Here is a 21,324-nt window from a genome sequence, read left to right on the forward strand (position 1 = left end):
CACAGGACTTCTCAACATTAATTCCTCTTTGAACTAGAGCAGAGCTTTTAGAAAAAACATCCCATCTTGATTTAAAAATGGCCAGTGATGGAGAATCCCCCACAACCCTTTGGGAAATTGTTCCAATGGTTAATCACCCTCACTTAAAAATGTACGCCTTAGTTCCTGTCTGAATTTGTCTAGCTTCAACTTCCAGACCTTGGATCATGTTAGACCTTTCTCTGTGAGGTTAAAGAGCCCATTACCGAATATTTGTTCTCTGCTGTAGGTGCTTAGACTGCAATCAAGTCATCCCGTCACCTTTTCTTTGTTAAACTGAGTAGATGGAGCTCCTGGAGTCTATTGCTATAAGGCAGGTTTTCTAATCCTTTACTCATTCTCGTAGCTTCTCTGAACTCTCTCCAATTTAGCCACATCTTTCTTCACGTTTGGACACCCGAATTGGACACGGTTCCACCAGTACCAAATGCAGAGGTAAAATAACCTTGTTTATGCATCCAAGGATGGCATTAGCCCTTTTGGCCATGGTGTCGAACTGGGAGCTCATGTTCTGTTTATGATCCATTATGATCCTCCAAGTCTTTTTCAGAGTCCCTGCTTCCCAGGATAGAGTCCGCCATCCTGTACGTCTGGCCTGCATTCTTTATTCCTAGATGTGTACATTGACATTTACACATCGAGGAATAAAACACATATTGTTTGCTTGCACCCAAAGTACCAAGCGATTCAGATTGCTCTGTATCAGCAATCTGTCCTCTTCATTATGTACCACTTACTCTCCCAGTTTTTATGTTAGCTGGGAACTTTTTCAGTGAAGAGTTTGTTTACTGCCAGGTCATTGATAAAAATATTAAATAGTGTAGCGTCAAGACCTGATCCTGCAGGACCCCACTAGAAATACAGCCACTCAGAGATGATACCCCATTTACAATTACACATGGACACCTATCAGTTAGCCAGTTTTTAATCCATTTAATGTGCGCCATGTTAATTTTATACCAGTCGAGTTTTTTTTAATCAAAATGTCACGTGGTACCATGTCAAAGTCTAAGTTATTACAGTTATTAGCACCATTACCTTTATCAACCAATCATGCAATGTAATAAAAAAAATCTGGTTAGTTTGATAGAATCTATTTTCCATAAACCCACATTGATTGGCATTAATTATAGTACCTCTGTGTATTAATTGAGTCCCATATCAGTGTTAGGATATAGATATTCAGGCCAGTCTGTAAAGGCCGATATTCTAAGAATTTAGGTGTATTCTTATCACTTGGCTAGATAGGGGTATAAAAGAAAGAATCAAAATCACTGTCTGCAGGTGTAAGGGCCTTCTCTCACTGTGACAGTCTGAGGCCCTGTTCTTAGGCTAAGGCCTTTGGCTAAGCAGCAGAGGCAGCCATAAGCTGGGAAGCGACTGATCACCTCCTCACATTCCAACCTAGTCACATTGAAATAAGGTCCTATTGGGCTGTTAGGATACAATCCTGTCTTGATAATGCCGATCGCCTCCAGAGAAAGGGAAGTGCCTAGAAAATGTACAAGGAAACTTAGTTTGATAGCATCCTGTCTGGCAAGAACTCACTTATCAATAGCTGGGATGTGAAATCCTCACTTCTGTATTGTTTTGTCATTATAGTTCCCACTTCACCATTGTTTATTTGCATGGTCTCTGTCTGGTTCTGTGATTGTTTCTGTCTGCTGTATAATTAATTTTGCTGGGTGTAAACTAATTAAGGTGGTGGGATATAATTGGTTACATAATCATGTTACAATATGTTAGGATTGATTAGTTAAATTTCAGGAAAATGATTGGTTAAAGTATAGCTAAGCCGAACTCAAGTTTTACTATGTAGTCTGCAGTCAGTCAGGAAGTGGGTGTGTGGGTGGGAAATGTGAACAGGGAATGGGGGAGGGGAAATTGGAATCATGTTTTGCTAAGGGGGGGATGGGAACAGGGACACAGATAAGGCTTTGTGGTGTCAGAGCTGGGAAGCGGGACACTAAGGAAGGAAACTGGAATCATGGTTGCTGGAAGTTCACCCCAATAAACATTGAATTGTTTGCACCTTTGGACTTCGGGTATTGTTGCTCTCTGTTCATGCGAGAAGGACCAGGGAAGTAAGTGGGTGAAGGAATAAGCCTCCTAACACCTGGAAATGGAATGGCAACTAAGGTGGTCCTCACAAGCCCTATGGAAATAATGAGAAAGGGAGGAGCTCACTGGGAATCAATGGAGGGGTGTGAAAAATAGTGTAAATCAACAGAAGATGTTTGGATGTGCCCTTCTCCTATGACTATGGAGGAGCAGGATCAATGGCCTATGCAAGGGGTGGACAATTGGGTGTACTGTGTATAAGGTGTTTTGCTGGGAATGTACATATTACTGGGGGCACAATTACACCAGCCCAAACCAAACTTCACCCATCTATATGCTGCTATCTGGACTTTGGTGTACAAATGGATCTGTGAATCTTATTGCTGTGAATAATCAAACCAGGGCTTACTGCCTGATTCCATACCAAGTGGTCAAGCTGGTTTGGACAATATCCCATTTCTCTGTGAACATTCAATGGACTTATGATATGGACAAAAGCAAGCAAAACCTGCAGGGGCGGCTTGTTGCAACTGCCAGCAACTGGACACATAAGATCATGACCCTGTTGAAGGAGGAGAGGCAGTGTTTTGGGGGTGTCTCGGATGTTGGACCATACTGCAGTGGTCAGGACTCGGTGGTGCTGTGGATTTTGTATTGTTAACTGTACTTGTGTTACGTTGCATATGGAAATAACCTATAAGTAATGTAGTAAGCCCTCCAAACCCTACAGTGTACTAGACAACCGGGACCTAACCTTCTCAGGCCCACTCTAATGGGAAGTCTGGAACACTAATTGGGATAGGTGTGGTATGCCCGTACGAGAGAAGGTGCAGGGCATTATACTACACAAGGGGCAGTGGGACAAATGGAATAGCGATATGTCATAAATATAAAGGGAAGGGTAAACCCCTTTAAAATCCCTCCTGGCCAGAGGAAAAATCCTCTCACCTGTAAAGGGTTAAGAAGCTAAAGGTAACCTCGCTGGCACCTGACCAAAATAACCAATGAGGAGACAAGATACTTTCAAAAGCTGGGAGGAGGGAGAGGAACAAAGGGTCTCTGTTTGTCTGTATGCTGCTTTTGTTGGGGATAGACCAGGAATGGAGTCTTAGAACTTTTAGTAAGTAATCTAGCTAGGTATGCGTTAGATTATGATTTCTTTAAATGGCTGAGAAAAGAATTGTGCTGAATAGAATGACTATTCCTGTCTGTGTGTCTTTTTTGTAACTTCAGGTTTTGCCTAGAGGGATTCTCTATGTTTTGAATCTAATTACCCTGTAAGGTATCTACCATCCTGATTTTACAGAGGTGATTCCTTTATTTCTATTTACTTCTACTTCTATTAAAAGTCTTCTTGTAAGAAAACTGAATGCTTTTTCATTGTTCTCAGATCCAAGGGTTTGGGTCTGTGGTCACCTATGCAAATTGGTGAGGCTTTTTACCAAACCTTGTCCAGGAAGTGGGGTGCAAGGTTTTGGGAAGTATTTGGGGGGAAAGACGTTTCCAAACAGCTCTTCCCCAGTAACCAGTATTTGTTTGGTGGTGGTAGTTGCCAATCCAAGGACAAAGGGTGGAATATTTTGTACCTTGGGGAAGTTTTGACCTAAGCTGGTAAAGATAAGCTTAGGAGGTTTTCATGCAGGTCCCCACATCTGTACCCTAGCGTTCAGAGTGGGGGAGGAACCTTGACACGACACCTTCCACCTTGATGCGTGGCCCTATCAGGAAATGTGTCGCCATATGTCCTATGCCTTTCCAGGGATACCTGGGCAGGAGGATCCCAAAAGAAAAAGAAAAAAAAGGGGTGTAGTGTTAGGATATAGATATTCAGGCCTGTCTGTAAAGGCCTATACTCTAAGAATTTAGGTGTATTCTTATCACTTCGCTAGTTATAGAGGTATAAAAGAGAGAATCAAAATCACTGTCTGCCGGTGTAAGGGCCTTCTCTTACTGTGACAGTCTGAGGCCCAGTTCTTAGGCTAAGGCCTATGGTTAAGCAGCAGAGGCAGCCATAAGCTGGGAAGCGACCGGTCACCTCCTCACATTCCAAACTAGTCACATTGAAATAAGGTGCTATTGCGCTGTTAGGATACAATCCTGTCCTGATAATGCTGATCCCCTCCAGAGAAAGGGAAGTGCCTAGAAAATGTAAAAGGAAACTTAGTTTGAGAGCATCCTGTCTGGCAAGAACTCACTTGGGATGTGAAATCCTCACCTCTGTATTGTTTTGTCATTATAGTTCCCACTTTGCTATTGTTTGTCTGTATAATCTCTGTCTGGTTCTGTGATTGTTTCTGTCTGCTGTATAATTAATTTTGCTGGGTGTAAACTAATTAAGGTGGTGGGATAGAATTGGTTACATAATCATGTTACAATATGTTAGGATTGGTTAGTTAAATTTCAGGAAAATGATTGGTTAAGGTATAGCTAAGCCGAACTCAAGTTTTACTATATAGTCTGCAGTCAGTCAGGAAGTGTGTGTGTGTGTGTGTGTGTGTGGAGGGGGGGGGGAATGGGAACGGGGAATGGGGATGGGGAAATTGGAATCATGTTTTTCTAAAGGGGGAAATGGGAACAGGGAATGGGGTGGGGAAATTGGAATCATGTTTGGCTAAGGGCAGGAATGGGAACAGGGACACAGGTGTAAGGCTTTGTGGTCTCAGAGCTGGGAAGGGAGACACTAAGGAAGGAAACTGGAATCATGCTTGCTGGAAGTTCATCCCAATAAACACTGAATTGTTTGCATCTTTGGACTTCAGGTATTGTTGCTTTCTGTTCATGCGAGAAAGACCAGAGTAGTAAGTGGGTGAAGGTATAAGCCCCCTAACAAGCAGAGGCTCCGTTATATTGCCCAGGATTGACAGGCCTGGGTCATCCCATTTACTTTTTAAAAATATTTGTACAGCATTGATTTTCTTCCAGAACTTCCTCATTGCTACAAGAGTTATTGAAAATCAACATTAACAATGCAATGAACTCTTTGGGAAGCTCTTTTTATAGTCTTGGATGTGAGTTATCTGGACCTGCTGACTTTAAAATGTCTAATTTTTCTAACAACTGTTTAATATTCTCCACAGCTACTAGTCAGTGGAATGGAAAGAGTGTCATCTTCATATGATATAACTACACCATCTGTTTTTCCCCAAATACAGAATAGAAATATTTATTTAATACCTCTTCCTTTTCTGCATTATTGTTGATAATACTGCATTCCTTTTCTGCATTATTGTTGATTACTACCATTTCCATCTAGTAATTTCCATCCACCAATACCATTGTTAGCATTAATTTTGTTTCTAGTATACTTAAAAAACCTCCTTACTGTCCTTATCTCTGCTGGCCATAAATTTCACCTTGTGTCCTTTTGCTTCCCATATCAATTTTCTACAATTGCTATCTTCTGATTTATATTTATTACTCTCATCTTCCCCTTTCTTCCATTTATTATATACTGGGTTTTTTTTTTTGTTTTCATTTTTTATACCTGCTTTCACTTTCCCTTGTAAGCCTGTCAGTTTTTTAACCAGTGTGGACTTCTTTCTCAAGTGTGTAATTGTGGCTTTTGGGACATCTAGTAAAATGTTCTTAACCAATTCCTAAATTATCATTCATATTTTTCTGTTTACATTTTCCTTCTAGCTAATTTGGCTCAAAATAGCTTTCAGCTTTATGAAACTGGGCCTTTTAAAGCATCAAGTGTATATTGGTGATTTGGACTTTATTCTGTTTGTACATCACAAATGTGATCAAGTTATGATCATCTGCACCTGAGCACCATTAATTTTCCATTCTGTGATAAATTTCTCTTTATCTGCCAAGATGAGGGCTAATACAGAATTCCTCCATGTTGGATGCAGCACGTTTTGAGTTAGGAAATTGTTATCTGTCATATTAAGAAATTCCAAGGATGTTTTAGTACCAGCAGCAAGAGACCTCCAGTGTGTGCCACTCAGGCTGAAGACTGCCATGATCACACAGCTTTTTCTCTTACACGTTATAGCTAGGGGCTTAAGGAGCCAGCCAAACTGTTCCCTAGTGCGACTTGGCCTTTTATAGCACACACAAAATCATACGCCGTCTTGTGCATTACCTGTGAGGACGTTGATCCATAAATGTTGTAGATCACTTTCTTCTGAGCTATCAGTTACTCGAAAGCAGGTGATATATTTACACACTGTCATTGTTCCTCCTCTTTAGCCCACTCCGTCCTTCCCAAACCACTCTCCCCCTATGCTGCTGTCTATCTATGGTGCTTACCTGTCTCCCATCCCCGTAGGATCTGAGCTCCTCACAAGCCCCTCCTCTGGCCCCAACCCAGCCCCCGCCCGGAGCTGCAGTGGCCAGGGGAAAGGCACCTCTCTCCCACCGCCTAGGTGCTGCTGTGGGGACAGAGAGCTGGGTGGGAGTCCTCTCTCCCTGCTGTAGCCCCGGGGCAGCCTGCACCCCAAACCACTCATCTCCAGCCCTGCCCCAGAGCCCACACCCCCAGCCGGCGCCCTCACACCAGCCCTCTGCCCCAGCCCTGAGCCCCTCATCCTCGGCCCCACCCCAGAGCCTGCACCCCCAGCCGGAGCCCTCACCCTCCTGCACCCCCAACCCTCTTCCCCAGCCCTGAGCCCCCTCCCACACTCTGAATTCCTTGGCCCCCACCCCTGCCACATGAATTTTGTTATATGCACCAGTATGGAGGTGATGTGTGACACAGCACCTCCATATTGGTGCACATAACAAAATGCATTGTGCACATGTATGGGAAAATTTAGAGGGAACACTGATATGTACCATCCCTTCTCCAGGTTGGGGGTGTGCTTTGCAAAGTGTTGATAAAAAGACATTATTCCTTAACATGATGCAAAATCAGTCACTTGGTTCATACACTTCCCAGCACTGCCCATGCCCCTGCTGTTGCTGCTAATAAATAGACAAACCCATCCCATGTGCTCTGTCCCAAGTCCCGCTTGTCCAGGCTAATAAAAACAGCCAAGCTCAGATCTCTGTGAAACACACTTTTGTTTTGTTTCTCTTTATTGGTGTAAAGCTGTAGCATACGGTATCATTTTGACAAGGTACACTGTTCCCTTCGAACGCATGGTCACTAACAAACATGACTGTGACGGGCGGCCGCGTCATTGACGTACAAAACAAAAAATGGCCAGACAGAGGTGGGCATAAGGATTGCAGAAACAGGGGGCTGTGAAACAGACTACACAAGCCTTTCAATCAATTCTATGATTTTCCAGAGCGAACAGCTCCGGGTGCTGGATGTTTTGGGAAGCACCGTCTCATCTGGTGGGGCATGTTAGCGACATCTCTAGGCTGCATCCCTGCAATCCATATGCACTGGAAATGCAGTGAGGCCAGAATTTATGCTGCTCCCCGATCTACATGCAGTTGGGGTTGGGATTGAGGTCAGGGAGAGGCATGGAATTTTGTACTTTCTAGGAAAAGGTAAAAAGAAAAGGAGTACTTGTGGCACCATAAAGACTAACCAATTTATTTGAGCATAAGCTTTCGTGAGCTACAGCTCACTTCATCGGATGCATACCGTGGAAAGTACAGAAGATCTTTTTATATACACAAAGCATGAAAAAATGGGTGTTTACTACTACAAAAGGTTTTCTCTCCCCCCCTAAGTCATTATGCAAGGTAACCTATTTCCCCTTGTTTTTTCCTACCCCCGCCCCCAGACGTTCTTGTTAAACCCTGGATTTGTGTTGGAAATGGCCCAACTTGATTATCATACACATTGTAAGGAGAGTGATCACTTTAGATAACCTATTACCAGCAGGAGAGTGGGGTGGGGGGGAGAGAAAACCTTTTGTAGTGGTAAACACCCATTTTTTCATGCTTTGTGTGTATAAAAAGATCTTCTGTATTTTCCACAGTATGCATCCGACGAAGTGAGCTGTAGCTCACGAAAGCTCATGCTCAAATAAATTGGTTAGTCTCTAAGGTGCCACAAGTACTCCTTTTCTTTTTGCGAATACAGACTAACACGCCTGTTACTCTGAAACCTAGGAAAAGGTAAAACTCTTTGTTGATTAGAAATAGTTAAATACCCACTAAATACACCCAATGCTGGTGCTGTCCAAGGGATGGCCCTGCCTGAGACCCAGGGAAGCATGTAGGGCCAGATCCCCAAGTGGTGTAAATTGGCATAAACCCATAGAAGCCAACTGAGGTGTGCTGATCCACACCAGTTGAGGAGCTGGCCCGTCATACTGCCGTTCGCTGACATTTGTGTCATTTGTTCTATTCACAGCATCTGGCTGCCAAGAAAGGACCCTGCTGGGGCCTTGAAGGGAGCTGGAGGTCCAGGCAAGCAGGGTTCGGTGCATTATTTACTGCCAGTGCATCAAGTCTGTTGCAGTGTCAGGAGGAGCCGTGGTGACTGTCTGGAGGTTTGGGCTGCGTTCTGGAAGGCTACAGGAGGGGGACCCAGGAGGCCCCAGTAGGGGGTCTGCTTCCAGCTCCTCTGCAAAGAGAATCATAGCCAAGCAAGTGCTTCCGTGAGTCTGAATCCGAGAGACGCTTCAGAGCAGCTGACTAGCGGGCAGGGTGGGAGGTTGACACTGGACACTCCAAGCTGCTCTCCTGCAGTGGCATTGACAGGCTAGACTCTGTGCTAGGGCAGGCCCGGGCAATCTCATAGCCGTGCTGGGGCTTGTTGGGAGGGAAGCCACGGGGTTTGTTTGGGAATATGTGTGTGGCTTCGGGGGTGGGGCACGGGTCAGGAATAAAATCAACAGCCCCAGGAGCGCTCTGGTCCCAATCAGTTGGGTGGTACTGCTGATGTCCCCTGATGCGCCAGGGTGGGGGAGCAGCTGCCATGGCCAGAACGGAGGGGGTGCTCTGCTCCCAGCTTTGGGGAAGAACAAAGCCCACCCTGGAGATGACACGGGAAGGGGACGGGGTGGAGGGTACTGGCCAATCCCCAATGTGCCCACAGGCTGAAGAAGTGCGAGGCCCTGTTCATCTGTTTGATGGAGCAGGAAGAGGCTGGATTGGCAGCCTGTTAGCAGCCGAGGGGTGGGCAGTGGAGGGTGAGCCCAGCTGCCCCCTTTCTCTACCCACCAGGGAAAGGCAGCGGGGCCAAATTCAGGGGACCACCAAAACAGCCAACTGAGGGGTATCCCAGCTGCTCTGTCCGCCCTTAGGCCGGGGCAGTGGTGAACGGGTCAGGAGGCAAGGCAGAAATGACACAGCCTGGCCATTTCCACAAGACCAGCTTTAATATCAGTCAGGAGAACAAGGAAAAAGCACAACAGAAAGGAATGAAAAATAAACCCCATGCCTGCTCCGGCCCACATGCCCCCAAACCAGACTGTACAAGCTGCGTTACAGACCGAGGAGCACAACACAGTAGCCACGGGCGTGGGCATCCGAGAGCCATCCAGGTCAGGGAGTCAGACTGCAGGTGCGGTCCCTAGGCCGCTTCCCTCTAGGTGATGGTAGTTCCACCAGGCCTTTGGGGGACCCGGCCTAGCAAACTGACACGAAGAACAAGGAGGTAAGGCAAGTCCAAGAGTTGCACGTTTGTTTGTTTCTTTATTCTAATACAGCCTAATTAATGGCACTTTCAGGGATGGATGGGCCCGCAAAATTCCTTCTTGGTAGTGAAATCAGAGCCTGTACAGAGGAACAGAGCTTAGAAAGACAGCTAGGAATATATTGCCATAAAAAGTATCGGCATGCAAGTGCTTTATACAGTCGGCAGTATATGAAATGGTGGTTTTGTTAGTGTCTGTGTTGGTCTGTACAGTTCAAAAAAGAGTGTGTCTTCAGATCCTAAAGACGAGCCCCCCCCCACAGGAAAGGACGATGCTAGTCAAGTCCAAGGCGCCGCTTGCTTGGTTTTGGCAGAGATGTATAATATATATACAGTTATATATAGATATATATTATTTTTGTAAATGCATAGCGATTTTCTTCCTTTTCCCCCGATGCAAACATGAGCTTGGTCCCTACTTTCCTGTGCAGTCTCCTTTCGGTTGGTCTTGGCACTCCGGAGCTCGCGGGGAGGTGTCAGCAGGCGATTTCCTCCAGCGTTCCCAGGGTCGTCTGCAGGGGCACATTCACAGTGTGGCTGATGGTTTCGGAATGATTTGGCATGGGGTCGCAAGTGCTCTGGGGGAGGAGAGCGACAGGGTTACCGCAGGGGGCAGGTGCAGCTGAGCCGCTCCCGGCTCTCAGCCCTCGCGCTGCCAGGGGTTGCTATTGAAGTCAGGTGGGGGGGCGGGGTATACCCTGCTGCCCCACGAGCATGTCAGATCCTCCAGGCTCGAATTTGGGGTATGTCTACACCTCATTTAAACCTGGGGCTTGTGGACTCAGTGTTTCCAAACCCACGCTTGAGCGTCCACACGGCATTGTGACCCTGGGTTTACAGTCGCTGGATCTGGGTCTCACAGCTGTGTTAACGCATCCATACTGCACTACACAGACCTGCTGAACTCGAGTCTGCGGCTTGGACTCACATTTCCGCAGGACTCGGGCTCTGACCCCTGCCGCCCCCCCCCCCCCCCCCCCCCCCCCCGCCAGCAGGGTGCGTGAGCCTTAGTCCAGAGGGGTTCCTCACCCAAGTCAGACTGATTTCTGTGTAGACGGAGGTGGGGTTTGGCTCAAACCTGAGTCTCAATCCACGTTTACAGTGCAACGTAGCCAGACCCTTAGAGGCAGTGGGTAACAGCTGGGGGGTGGGGTGGGGGAGCTTCACATTGTGCTTTGTAGTGCATTGTGGCAGAGCAGAACCTTCCATTTCCTCTCACTTCCCCCATCTAGTGAAATATCCCCAGTCCAGAGTGTCCCTGGCACGCCAGTTTGGGCATCTCTCCATAGGACCCACCCCTTCTCTTCACTCAGCACCAGGGACACGCAGCATCTCTGACACACACAGCTTCTGCACAGGGCTGCAAGGAGCCAGCATTTGGAGCTTTCCCTTAACAGCAGAGCTGGTGGAAATTTTAGGACCTAAATATTTTCCCACTGGAAAAAACGGGGTTTAATCAAAACCAAAAAATTTTACAGTGCCCCGCCATTTGGGGCAAAATGTTGTCAGATTTGCGGATAGGAAATTTCAAAGCAAGGTGAACATTTCCATTCCAATTGAGATGTTGTGTTTTGTGAAAAACAGAAACGTTTTTCAAATGGCCAATTGGGGTTACCCCCCTCCCCGTTTTGCCATTAAGTGAGGGTGAATGAATGAGGTCCAGGGTGGGTTATTTTTATTTATTTTTCATTATTTCTCTTCTTTTTATTTTAGCGAAACTGGAAACTCTTCAGGTGGAACATTTCAATTTTGCAGAAACTGCATTTTCCACAGAAGAAAAAAATTACATGGGAGATTCCAGATCAACGCTAATGATTTGAATGGACAGTGCCAGTGTGGGGCCCAACCTGTGGGGAGAAGGTCAGCCCATGAGTCTCCCCCCAGCTCTTCCTTTGGTCCTGCTGCTAGGATGGACAGGGCTGGCAAGTAGTTTGAACTTCTCCTAGGTCCTAGAGACAGAGCAAGAAGGTCAAGTTGCAGTGGGGGAGGTTTAGATTGGATATTAGGAAAAACTTTTTCACTAAGAGGGTGGTGAAACACTGGAATGAGTTACCTAGGGAGGTGGTAGAATCTCCTTCCTTAGAGGTTTTTAAGGTCAGGCTTGACAAAGCCCTGGCTGGGATGATTTAACTGGGAATTGGTCCTGCTTTGAGCAGGGGGTTGGACTAGATGACCTTCTGGGGTCCCTTCCAACCCTGATATTCTATGATTCTAAGGTGAGTTTCAGAGCTGACATGTGCCTATTCTTGCCATGCTCAATGCTCCCCTGGATTCTCCACGGACTGGGGATGGGCTGAGAATCAGAAAACCCCAGGGAGATATCGGAACGGGTCAGATTCCAAATGGGTTGGCTTGGTCCTGCATCTCCTTCCCTTCTCCATCCAGGCTGCTGAGACTCCCCAGAAGCAGAGGACCACACAGCAACTCTTAAATCAGCAAGAGGGCTGGAAAATGACTCCCCAGAAGCAGAGGACCACACAACAACCCTTAAATCATCAAGAGGGCTGGAAAATGCAGTTACATTCCATAGGGACACCCAGGGACTGGATTTGAGGCTGGGCAGAGCTGTTATAGGGAGACCCACCTTTTCAGACATGAGCCTCCATTTAATCATGGAGCGTTAAGTGCCTAAATATCTTTGAGGATCTGGGCCATAGCCATCCAAAAGCCCTGCACTGTGGGCACAGAGGGGAAGGTCCTGCTAGGGGTGAGCTGGAAACTTGGCTCCGAAATAGATCTTCAATTTGGTTTTGCACAAGATGCTTTTTTTTGTCGTAGCTGAAAAATGACTCCCCCCGAAAAAAATCCCCCCCACCCAATATCACTGAAACTTTTTTTCAAAAAGTTGTCGACGGGATTGAAATTGTCCGTTTTCAGCAATATTTCCCATGATCGTTTTTATTAATATTTGTATTGACAATTGATTGCCATGTTTATAGAAATCATTTCCAAACTCCTCATAGAAAAAGCAGGTACTGAGCACTCAGTTTTCAGCAAGACAACGCGTTTCGGGGATAACGTTTTAAGAAAAATGCCAGTTAACAGTACTGCGGAAAATTGCATGAAAAAAATAGACAAATGGGTCAATTTCAAACCCTGTGAAACAGAAACACGTTTGACATTTTGAACAAAATTGTTTTCTTGTGTTTCAAAGAGCGCTGCTTGGAAAGTTCTTTCTAGGGTCTCTCATTGATTGGAGTGAATGCTTTATGAAAGAACGTGCACTTTTTCTTTCGTTTCATCTATCTTATCCAAACCCGATCTGTCTACCTGGCTTGAAGTTTCTACACATTCACTCTTGACAATTCTGGAGATTTTATCGCAAGTCTTGCAGTATGTGGTGTTTTTCTTAAAGCCCTGACTGGGAATCTCAGCTTTCATTCTTTTTTTTTTTTTAAAGTGAGGTTCTAGTCCTCAGGGTTTCAAAGAGAAGCTGGAAAATGGGACCCCCGCAAATGCTCAAAAAGCAGAAAGCAATTAAAAAGACCCCCCGCCCCAATTCAAAAATAACCTCATGATTGTTAGAGCCATCTCCTGAGGTTTGGGGCCTGACTCCTGGTGGTAGGGCTGGCCATTCTGCCTCCCTATCTATGGGATTTCCCGTAGTATTGAGCCCATTCAGGGGTTGGCAGCTGGACAGTATGGAGACCCCTGGTGACGGTACTGATGGGGATCCTTACCACGTTTTCGTCATGGCTCCCCTCCTCCTCCTCCTTGCCAAGCAGGTCTAACAATCTTTCCTTGATCAGCTGAAAGAGAGGCAGACTTGGTTACCTTAGGCAAGCACAGCCAGTCACAGCTCCCCTCCCTGAGCAGTAGCAGCACCCAGACAGGCAGGACACGCCACTCACTCTCCAAGACTCTCTGGGATTCACTCCCTAAAGGGCCTGGGGGCAGCTTGACGTCTCCATGGGAATGTGGAAGGCCAGATCTATCTCCAGTGCAGCTCCTGGGACTGTGGGCTGGCATCAGACCCTCCCAGCAAGATTGACTCCAGGTGATATGTTTCTATGAATGGGAGCTGCAATGGGCCACCCATCCCCTCCACCCCCCATCTGGCTTGTGGCCCATTGTGTGCCCCATACCTCAGTGCTGAGTGCGCAAAGGCATCTGGGAGACATGGGCCCTGTCCCTGCTGCCCTCATGAGCCGGGTGGGGGGCCAGGGGCTGACTGCACATCCGGCTCCAGCAGCACTGGCATGGTTCTAGGAGGCTGCAAATGTTGCGTTGAGCAGAAGGACTTCATGGGAGATGCCTAATCGCTGGGGCAGTCCCCTGGCCTGGCGCCCTCACAGAACGGACGCTGCCAGGCATGGGCAGGCTGTGATAGACGGCTGCATCCAGTTGCTTGGGAATGCAAACTGACAGGTTGTGGAGCACCACGTTTGACCGAACTGAAGCTGTTGCAATTGAATGAGGAAAGTGCATAAGGGCCAGGCTCTCTGGCCATAGGAAGCTAGTGGAGGCTGAGGAAGGGGGATAAGTTGGCTCTGAAGCACCATGCCCAGCAGGCCCAGATCCTGCACCAGTGTTGTGGCTCCGTGGCTGGAGAGGGGACAGGCTAAAGCAAAAGAGGAGGGGTCCGGGGGGGTTACATTCCCCCCCCCTCAGGCCTGCCAGAGAAGCCAGTGGAAGGGGGCAAGGAGGCTATGCAGAGAAAAAGGTTCTCTGCACAGAGGACCCAGGAGATCTGCAGTATTTCTGGGGGGGAGGAAGTCTCCTCCCTCGACAGAAAACATTGGGGAAGAGGAAGCAGTTTTCTGACGGAACGCAGCTATTTTATCAAAGCAGAAATGCCCGTGGAAAATGGCCGTCCCGAGTGAAATGTTTCCAGTTATCGAAAAGTCTCAGGTGGCTGGGTGAAAACTTGCTAGAAGCCACCCCTCCCTCCCCCCCATTTTTGCCCACCCATCTGACATTTTTCAGTTGCTGAAAACCACAGAACGTTGGGCTTTCGAGGTGAACCCGAAACGTGTTGTAGAAAAATTCTGACATAACGTTTTCATCCAAAATTTTCCCTGAAAAAACACCCCAAACATTTCCTGACCAGCTCTAGCAAGAAGGCCTATTTCCAGAGAGGCTATGAAACCCTGGAGGATGCTGGTGGCTGGGCAAAGATACTTTGGCAGGAGCATGGGAACTGCCACACTGGATCAGACAAGCAGTCTGTCTTGTTCTATCTCTGACTGCCAGTACCAGGTGCTTCAAAGGAAATTGCAAGTGGACTATTATGGATTAACCTATCTGCATAAGAACATGAGAATGGCCACACTGGGTCAGACCATGGGCCATCTAGCCCAGCATCCTATCATCTGACAACAGCTGGTGCCTGAAACTTGAGAGGGAAGGAACAGAACAGTGCAATTTATTGAGTGAGCCAATCCGTCATTCAGTCCCAGCTTCTGGCAGTCAGAGATTTAGGGACACACAGAGCATGCGGTTGCATCCCTGCCCATCTTGGCTAATAGCCACTGATGGACCTATCCTCCATGAACTTATCTAATTCTTTTTTTAACCCGTGTATACTTTTGGCCTTCACAACATCCCCTGATAATGAGTTCCACAGGTTGACTGTGTGTTTTGTGAAGAAATACTTCTTTTGGTTTGTTTTAAACCTGCTGCCTGTTAATTTAATGGGTGACCCACTGGTTCTTGTGTTATGTGAAGGATCCTAGCCCCAAAATATCCCAAGGGTCCTAACCCCAGAATATAGGGACTTCTTGATGTAAGCAGTGTCAGGATGAGCTCCACCCTGACATCTGGTGGTGAGGTGTGGCAAGTTGTGGAAAAGAACTTCGGGGCCAATCTCATTTGCATAGGCACACCCACACCGCCTAGAATGAGGCCATAGCTGCCGAAATGGTCACTTTGGCTGCTGTGGGATCCCCAGTGTCTCTGTTATTGGGGCAGGAAGAATAAATTGTTATTACCCTGATTATGGGAACTGTGCTTGGAACTGTACTTGGCCTTTTGTTATGATGGAGGGACTCACCATCAACTAAATAGCACTCGCTAGGCAAGGGTCATGGGTTCCAAAACTCTGTGAATTGAGAGAGGCTGGGGACAAGTATTAATACTTGGTGGCATAGGCCTATTAGTGAGGGCCTTACATGCTAGTTGCACTTTCTTCTTTCTCCACTGTAGAGTATCAGAACTAATTTTGATTCTATTAGGAGTCTAGTTAGAGGCTGCTGAGCTCACTTTGGGCTGACAGTGCACCAGCACTGGGGCTCCCCTACTACAAGCTGAATTCACCTAAGAGCTGAAATCCCTGAGTGTTGTGTTAAGTAGTGGGGGAGCCTGAAGATACATTGTGGAGCAGGTTGGGGGATGGCTGGAGTGCCTTGTGGGCAGGCTGGTGCAGCAGTTTGTGGGATGGCGGGAGCTGCTTGTGGGCCACAGAGCGGAGCCGAGCGAAGCAGTTTGTGGGGCGGCTGGTGGAGCGGAGTGGAGCAAAGGCCTATGGAGCTGTGGGGCAGTCAGCTTCAGATCATGTAAGGTGCCCCTTCCCTCTTCTCCCCTGCCTGCATCTCCACCCAGGTTGGGAGGTAAAAGCTCTGCAGATAAACTTTTGAACTCTGGGGCTGCCCTGACCAGGGACAGAGACTTTTGGGTCATTGGATTTTTCGGACTTTGGGTGATTTGGGGTTGCTGGACTCAAGAACCAAAGGGAAAGGGCATGCCCCAATTGGCTTGGGGTGGGTTTTTGCTCATGGGTTGTGTTATGAATCCTGTTGGTGGTGTTTCCCCAACATAATGCCACATTGTTTCTCTCTGTTATCAAAAGGCTTTTTGCTACACTCAGACTATGTGCTTGCAAGAGGGGAAGTATTGCCTCTTGGAGGTGCCCAGCGGGGGTGGTATATATTTGTCCCAGGTCACTTGGTGGGAGCTCAAGCCGGTTTGCATTGTGTTACTGGATTGGATCCCCTAGATATTGAACCTGGCCCTTGTTGCTGCCAACTCTGATGGGTGGAAGGGTTACATTTACAAGGGGAAATTGACTGGTAATAGCTATTCCAGAACAGTTATCTGGACACTCTCACTTTTATTCTGGGAAACAGTGTTCATACAAGGGAGGTATTCCAGAATAGCTAAATTATACCAGAATAACTATTCCAGAAAGGGTATTCTGGAAGAGTTCTGCAGGTCAATTTCCCCTTTTTCAATGAAGGTTACTGATCTCTAACAGTTCTTCCAGATGGCCTCAGTGTATAACACTCTTGGGATGTGCAGTGCGACTGTGCAGTGGTCTCACAGAATAAAGTGTCATTTCCATTCATAACGCCAAGAAATCAATGTTTGCCAAAGGAAAAAAACCTGGCAAGAGAAAAATATTCTCCAGCTTCTATGAATGGAACCCCGCCTCCCACCAGAAACTTTATTTGAGAGAATTCTTATTACCTTCTTATCAAAGAATCCAAAAGAGAGACTGGATTTTAATCAAATTCTGTGCATGCACAGATTGAGATATAAACCAGGGAGCAGAGTATGTTTGAACTCCAAAGCCGGTATAAGTTTTATGCTTGTGTTTTTCATTATATTTTATTGCAAAATAATGCTGCCAAATATGAATGGCTGCTCAGAAGGGACTCTGTCAGTAGAACTGCCTGCCTTCCGTTGCAAATGCACCACTACCTCTTTAATAACATTTAAGACCTGTCTACTCTTGAAATGCTACGGCGGTAGCTGTAGCGGTTCAGTGTGGACGCTACCTGTGCTGACAGGAGGGGTTCTCCCATTTGTGTACATAAGCCACTTCCCCAAGAGGCAGGAGCTAGGTTGATGGAAGAATTCTTCCATCAAGCTAGCGCTGTCTACACCAGGAGCTTAGGTTGGCTTAACTACATCTCACAGCAGTGTGGATTTTTCATACTCCCCCGCCCAGCAATGTACCTGGGCTGACCTAACTTTTTAGCATAGACCAGGCCTTAAAATGGGACTGTTTAAAAGTACCTAAGCAAGTCAAGGGCCAAGGGCTGACTGAAAATCAATAAGCCATATATGTCAAACCCAAGGAAAGTAGTCTGACTTAGTGGATACAGTACTGAACTAGAATTCAGGACACCTAGGTTCTATTCCCAACTCTGCAACTGGAGTCCTGGGTGACCTTGAGCAATTCACATCTTCTCTTTGTGCCTCAGTTTCCCCACCTATAACATAAGGACACTGTAAAGTGCTTTGAGATCTTCTGCTTAAAAGCACAATCTAAGTGCTAGGTCTTATTATTTAGGTGCTTTTGAAAATGCCATTTGACTGCCCCAAACTGCATGAGACTAAAATATCCAGGACATTTGAAAAAGGCATATGTTCAAAAGAAACTATTTCACTAAAATATTTGCATATGTTAAGAACTATTTTACTAAAATGGTCAAAACTATTTTACTAAAGTATTCTCTGCCTGTCACTAAAATATCGGAAAAGCTTTTTGTTTAATAAGTGAAACAACATATGTCCTGGCATTTAACTGGCATGACATCGCACATGCCCTCAGAAGATAGTCATTGTTTGCAGTCGGAAACCTGCATTTCCGTTTTTTACTCCTCTCTTACGCAGGCATGTTCTGCATTCAGCGGCCAATAGAGGAGCCCTCTTGTAACTAAGTTATCCCTGTGAATTGCTGTTGAGGGCAAACCACAGCTATATTGTCAAAGGGATACATTATTATTTGTGGAGTTGTAGTACCCAGCGTCCCCAGTCGGGATCACGGCCGCATTCTGCGCAGCGCTGGGCATATACAAAGTAAGGGCGGTCCCTGGCTTGAACTGACTAGAGTCTAAAAGCCCAATTCTGCCACCTTTACTCCAGTGGAAGTGTACCACTAATGCTGCTTAAATGAATGTGCCTCCTCACGACATCCGTGTTGCACACCACTAGAGACCGCCGGGCTCGGGTGCCACCACTGGGTGACTTTTCAATAGCCTTTTCTACTCTGTGAATAGCCCGGCTGGAAATCAAGGGCTGCTTGTGTAGCAGCTTGAATTGCAATTGTTCCTGCTTAACCATCAGTGGTGCGTTAAGAGTCTTCTGGCTTGTTCCAGAGTAAGGTGCTGCTCAGTCCAACGACAGGCAGCAGGATCCAGCTGATGTAACAAGCAAGCTGAGTAGGGAAAAGTGGGTGTATGTAGCAGGGACAGGAGCACATGGCGACATACCCAGAGAGTGAGCTGGTTAAATGGTCAAGTTAAACTAGGTCCAGGAGCAGAGGGGAAGAGTGGCCTTATGGTTAAGGCTGTCGGGTAGGATGCCAAGCACTTGGGACTAATTCCCTGCTCTGCCACAGATCTCTTGTGTGACCTTGGACAAGTCACTTAGCCTCTGTGGGCCTCCGTGCCTGGCATCCAGTAGAAGGTAGGGCACAGCTCAGAAAGCGATACCAAGTGCCTTTAAAACTCACAGCTTCCCAATGCCAGGGGCAGATTGAGACTCCTTCTGCTCTCAGGTGCAGACCTGGCACTCTTGGATCATCTGTGTCCTGCAGCCAGATCTGCGCAAGGAGCCTTCCAGGGCCAGGGGAAGGCTTAGGTCCAGGCATTTTGACACCCCCCGGACACCCTGTACCCCTTCCCTTGCTGCGTCTGTGCCCAGTCTCCTGGGTCAGCCTGAGTGCAGCCTCATGCCAGGGCAGCCTGGCTCTAAGTCTGCAATACAAGCACTTAGGCCCTGACTCTGACACCCGCCCCTCGTGCAATGAGACCCAAGAGCAGCGTGCCAGGAGCACATGGTGTGTAAACCCCTCTTGCAGACTCTCCTGAACATTTCCCATTGCAGCCCCTCTCCTGTGGACTTTGTTCAGGTCTAACACTGAGACACAAGCTTCTCAGTGAATGTCTCTTACTAGATAACTAGAATAGCCTCCCCCAGGCTGACCAAGAAGGAGCACAGCATGCTGGGACCTGTAATCAGCAGGCTGCTTTGCATTAAAGATGAAGGCAGCCAGGAGCAGCATAGCAAACGTACGTTTGGAGCACATGCCGGCTCCTCTTGACTCTATGCTGTTCTGCTGCGTGCAGGGCTGACAGCGCTCCTCCATCCCTGACACTGCTTAGCTCTGCTGAGATGGGGCAATTCTCTGACATGGCAGCTTTTCAAGCCGCCAGCCCTGACAGGACCTGAGCGCTCACCAGCAGCTCTCCAGTGCAGAGCCGAAGTGCTGGAGAGGGGTAAACAGATGCAGGGAGCCGGTGGTCCCCGAATTAAGACATCTGCTTGGTGCTCTTATTCTGCAACTTGCCATTCCTCCGGGGGAAGTCCCAGTTCCAGCTGCGTGTTCTCGAATTCTGGACAGGGTTTAGGATAGCTGGTGCCAATGGAGAGAAGCCATTCAGATTTAGTCCCTGCTTGTGTAACCCACACACCTCCTGGGTATGGTGTTCTAGCTGGCTTTTAGCTTTTAGCTCACTAAGCTCCAGAGGTTCTATCCCGCCTGCCACCAACCGGGCTATCAGCATTACAAGTGGGGGCTTGTCTGGGATTTCAAGGGGAAGTCCCTGAGGTTCGGGAAGCGCTTCCTTAGCTAGGGGAAGTATGTAACCCCCACACCTCCTGGCTGTGGTGCTCTGTCCCATCTAGTGGCATCTAGACCACTTAGAGAGAGAGAAAATGAGTCTGCTCTACAGCCTGAGCTAACATCCAGTTGGCTTTGAGCTCATGCGGTAGAGGCTCATGCACTAAGCTCCAGAGGTCCCCAGTTCTATCCCGCCCCCCAACAAGCGGGGTCTGTTGGCGTTACACTTGCTCACTGGACTGAATTCAAACTTCATGTCTTCCCCTTTCACAGCTCAGATCTTGTCTTTTTATGATATTCCTTCACAACCTTGGCAGTCTCAAAGCCTGTTTCCTTTCCCCCACTGTCATGTCTTCATCCATGCAGACCCACAACCACGAGCCATTTCCCAGTCCCCTGGTTCCAGGCTCCCATCCTCTCTTCAGCCCAATCCCTCCAGAAGGCCACTTCTACCGCAGGCCCCACATGTGAGGAATCAGATTGGATTCTCCTGGGCTGTCAGTGCACCAGGACACAGCCTGCTGCGATGTTTGCATTTTGTACAGCGCCGTTCGCAACCTTGGGAAATGATCACTAATGTTAATGGCTGGGGTCTTCACAGGAGTCGGCTGGGAAATGAAATCCCTCAGGCTTTCTTGAAATCCTCAGCCTCTTTGGGGAGGGCCAGGCTAGTGATGGGGCCTCTGTCCAACCCTCAGCCCCATGGAAGGCTTGACTCCTTTCTCCTTCAGCCATTCCTGGTAGCCGGGCATCCAGTCTAGCTTGTAATATCGCCAGCGAAAGAGATTCCCCAGCTGCCCTTCGCCCTCGCTCTGCTCTGGAGTGAGGCAGATCCCCTTAACTTTTAACCTTGATTGAAGTAGCTTTCAGCCATCAGCGCCTGTCCTGACCTCAATCAGGGCAACTGTGGCTCCCTGCCTGCCTTGCAGCTCTGCTATTGATCTGGATGCAGATTTGGGCCACTATGTCTAATCCAGACTCCAAAACACAGCTCATTTTCCACTTCTCTAAACTTGGGCATTTTCCATGCATTTGTAGCCCCCTCAAAGCAGATCCCTTGTCTGTAAATTCACACTCTGTGACCAGACAGTATGCGCCCTCTGGCTGCACACACTCCACGAAGCATACTCCCTACGGCTGGCCATCCCAAGGGGACAGTGGGGGATAT

At 47.5% G+C, this 21,324-nt stretch overlaps 1 protein-coding gene across 3 annotated transcripts in view; it reads right to left on the minus strand.

Moving 5' to 3' along the window:
* Positions 1-9,313: 9,313 nt before the first annotated feature.
* ASIC2 (acid sensing ion channel subunit 2) overlaps positions 9,314-21,324 on the minus strand; it is a 1,343,693-nt gene continuing 1,331,682 nt past the window's right edge. For 2 of the 3 annotated variants that reach the window (XM_073325645.1, XM_073325646.1), the window contains exons 9-10: positions 13,330-13,398; positions 9,314-10,227 (exon numbers count right to left, since the gene is read on the minus strand). In XM_073325645.1, coding sequence (XP_073181746.1) covers positions 10,126-10,227; positions 13,330-13,398 — 171 coding nt within the window. In that variant the 3' untranslated portion in view covers positions 9,314-10,125. The remainder of the gene's footprint in view (positions 10,228-13,329; positions 13,399-21,324) is intronic. The other variant, XM_073325647.1, reaches the window with a different exon arrangement.

Source organism: Lepidochelys kempii, chromosome 27 (assembly GCF_965140265.1).
Source record: "Lepidochelys kempii isolate rLepKem1 chromosome 27, rLepKem1.hap2, whole genome shotgun sequence".
Taxonomy (NCBI): Eukaryota; Metazoa; Chordata; order Testudines; family Cheloniidae; genus Lepidochelys; species Lepidochelys kempii.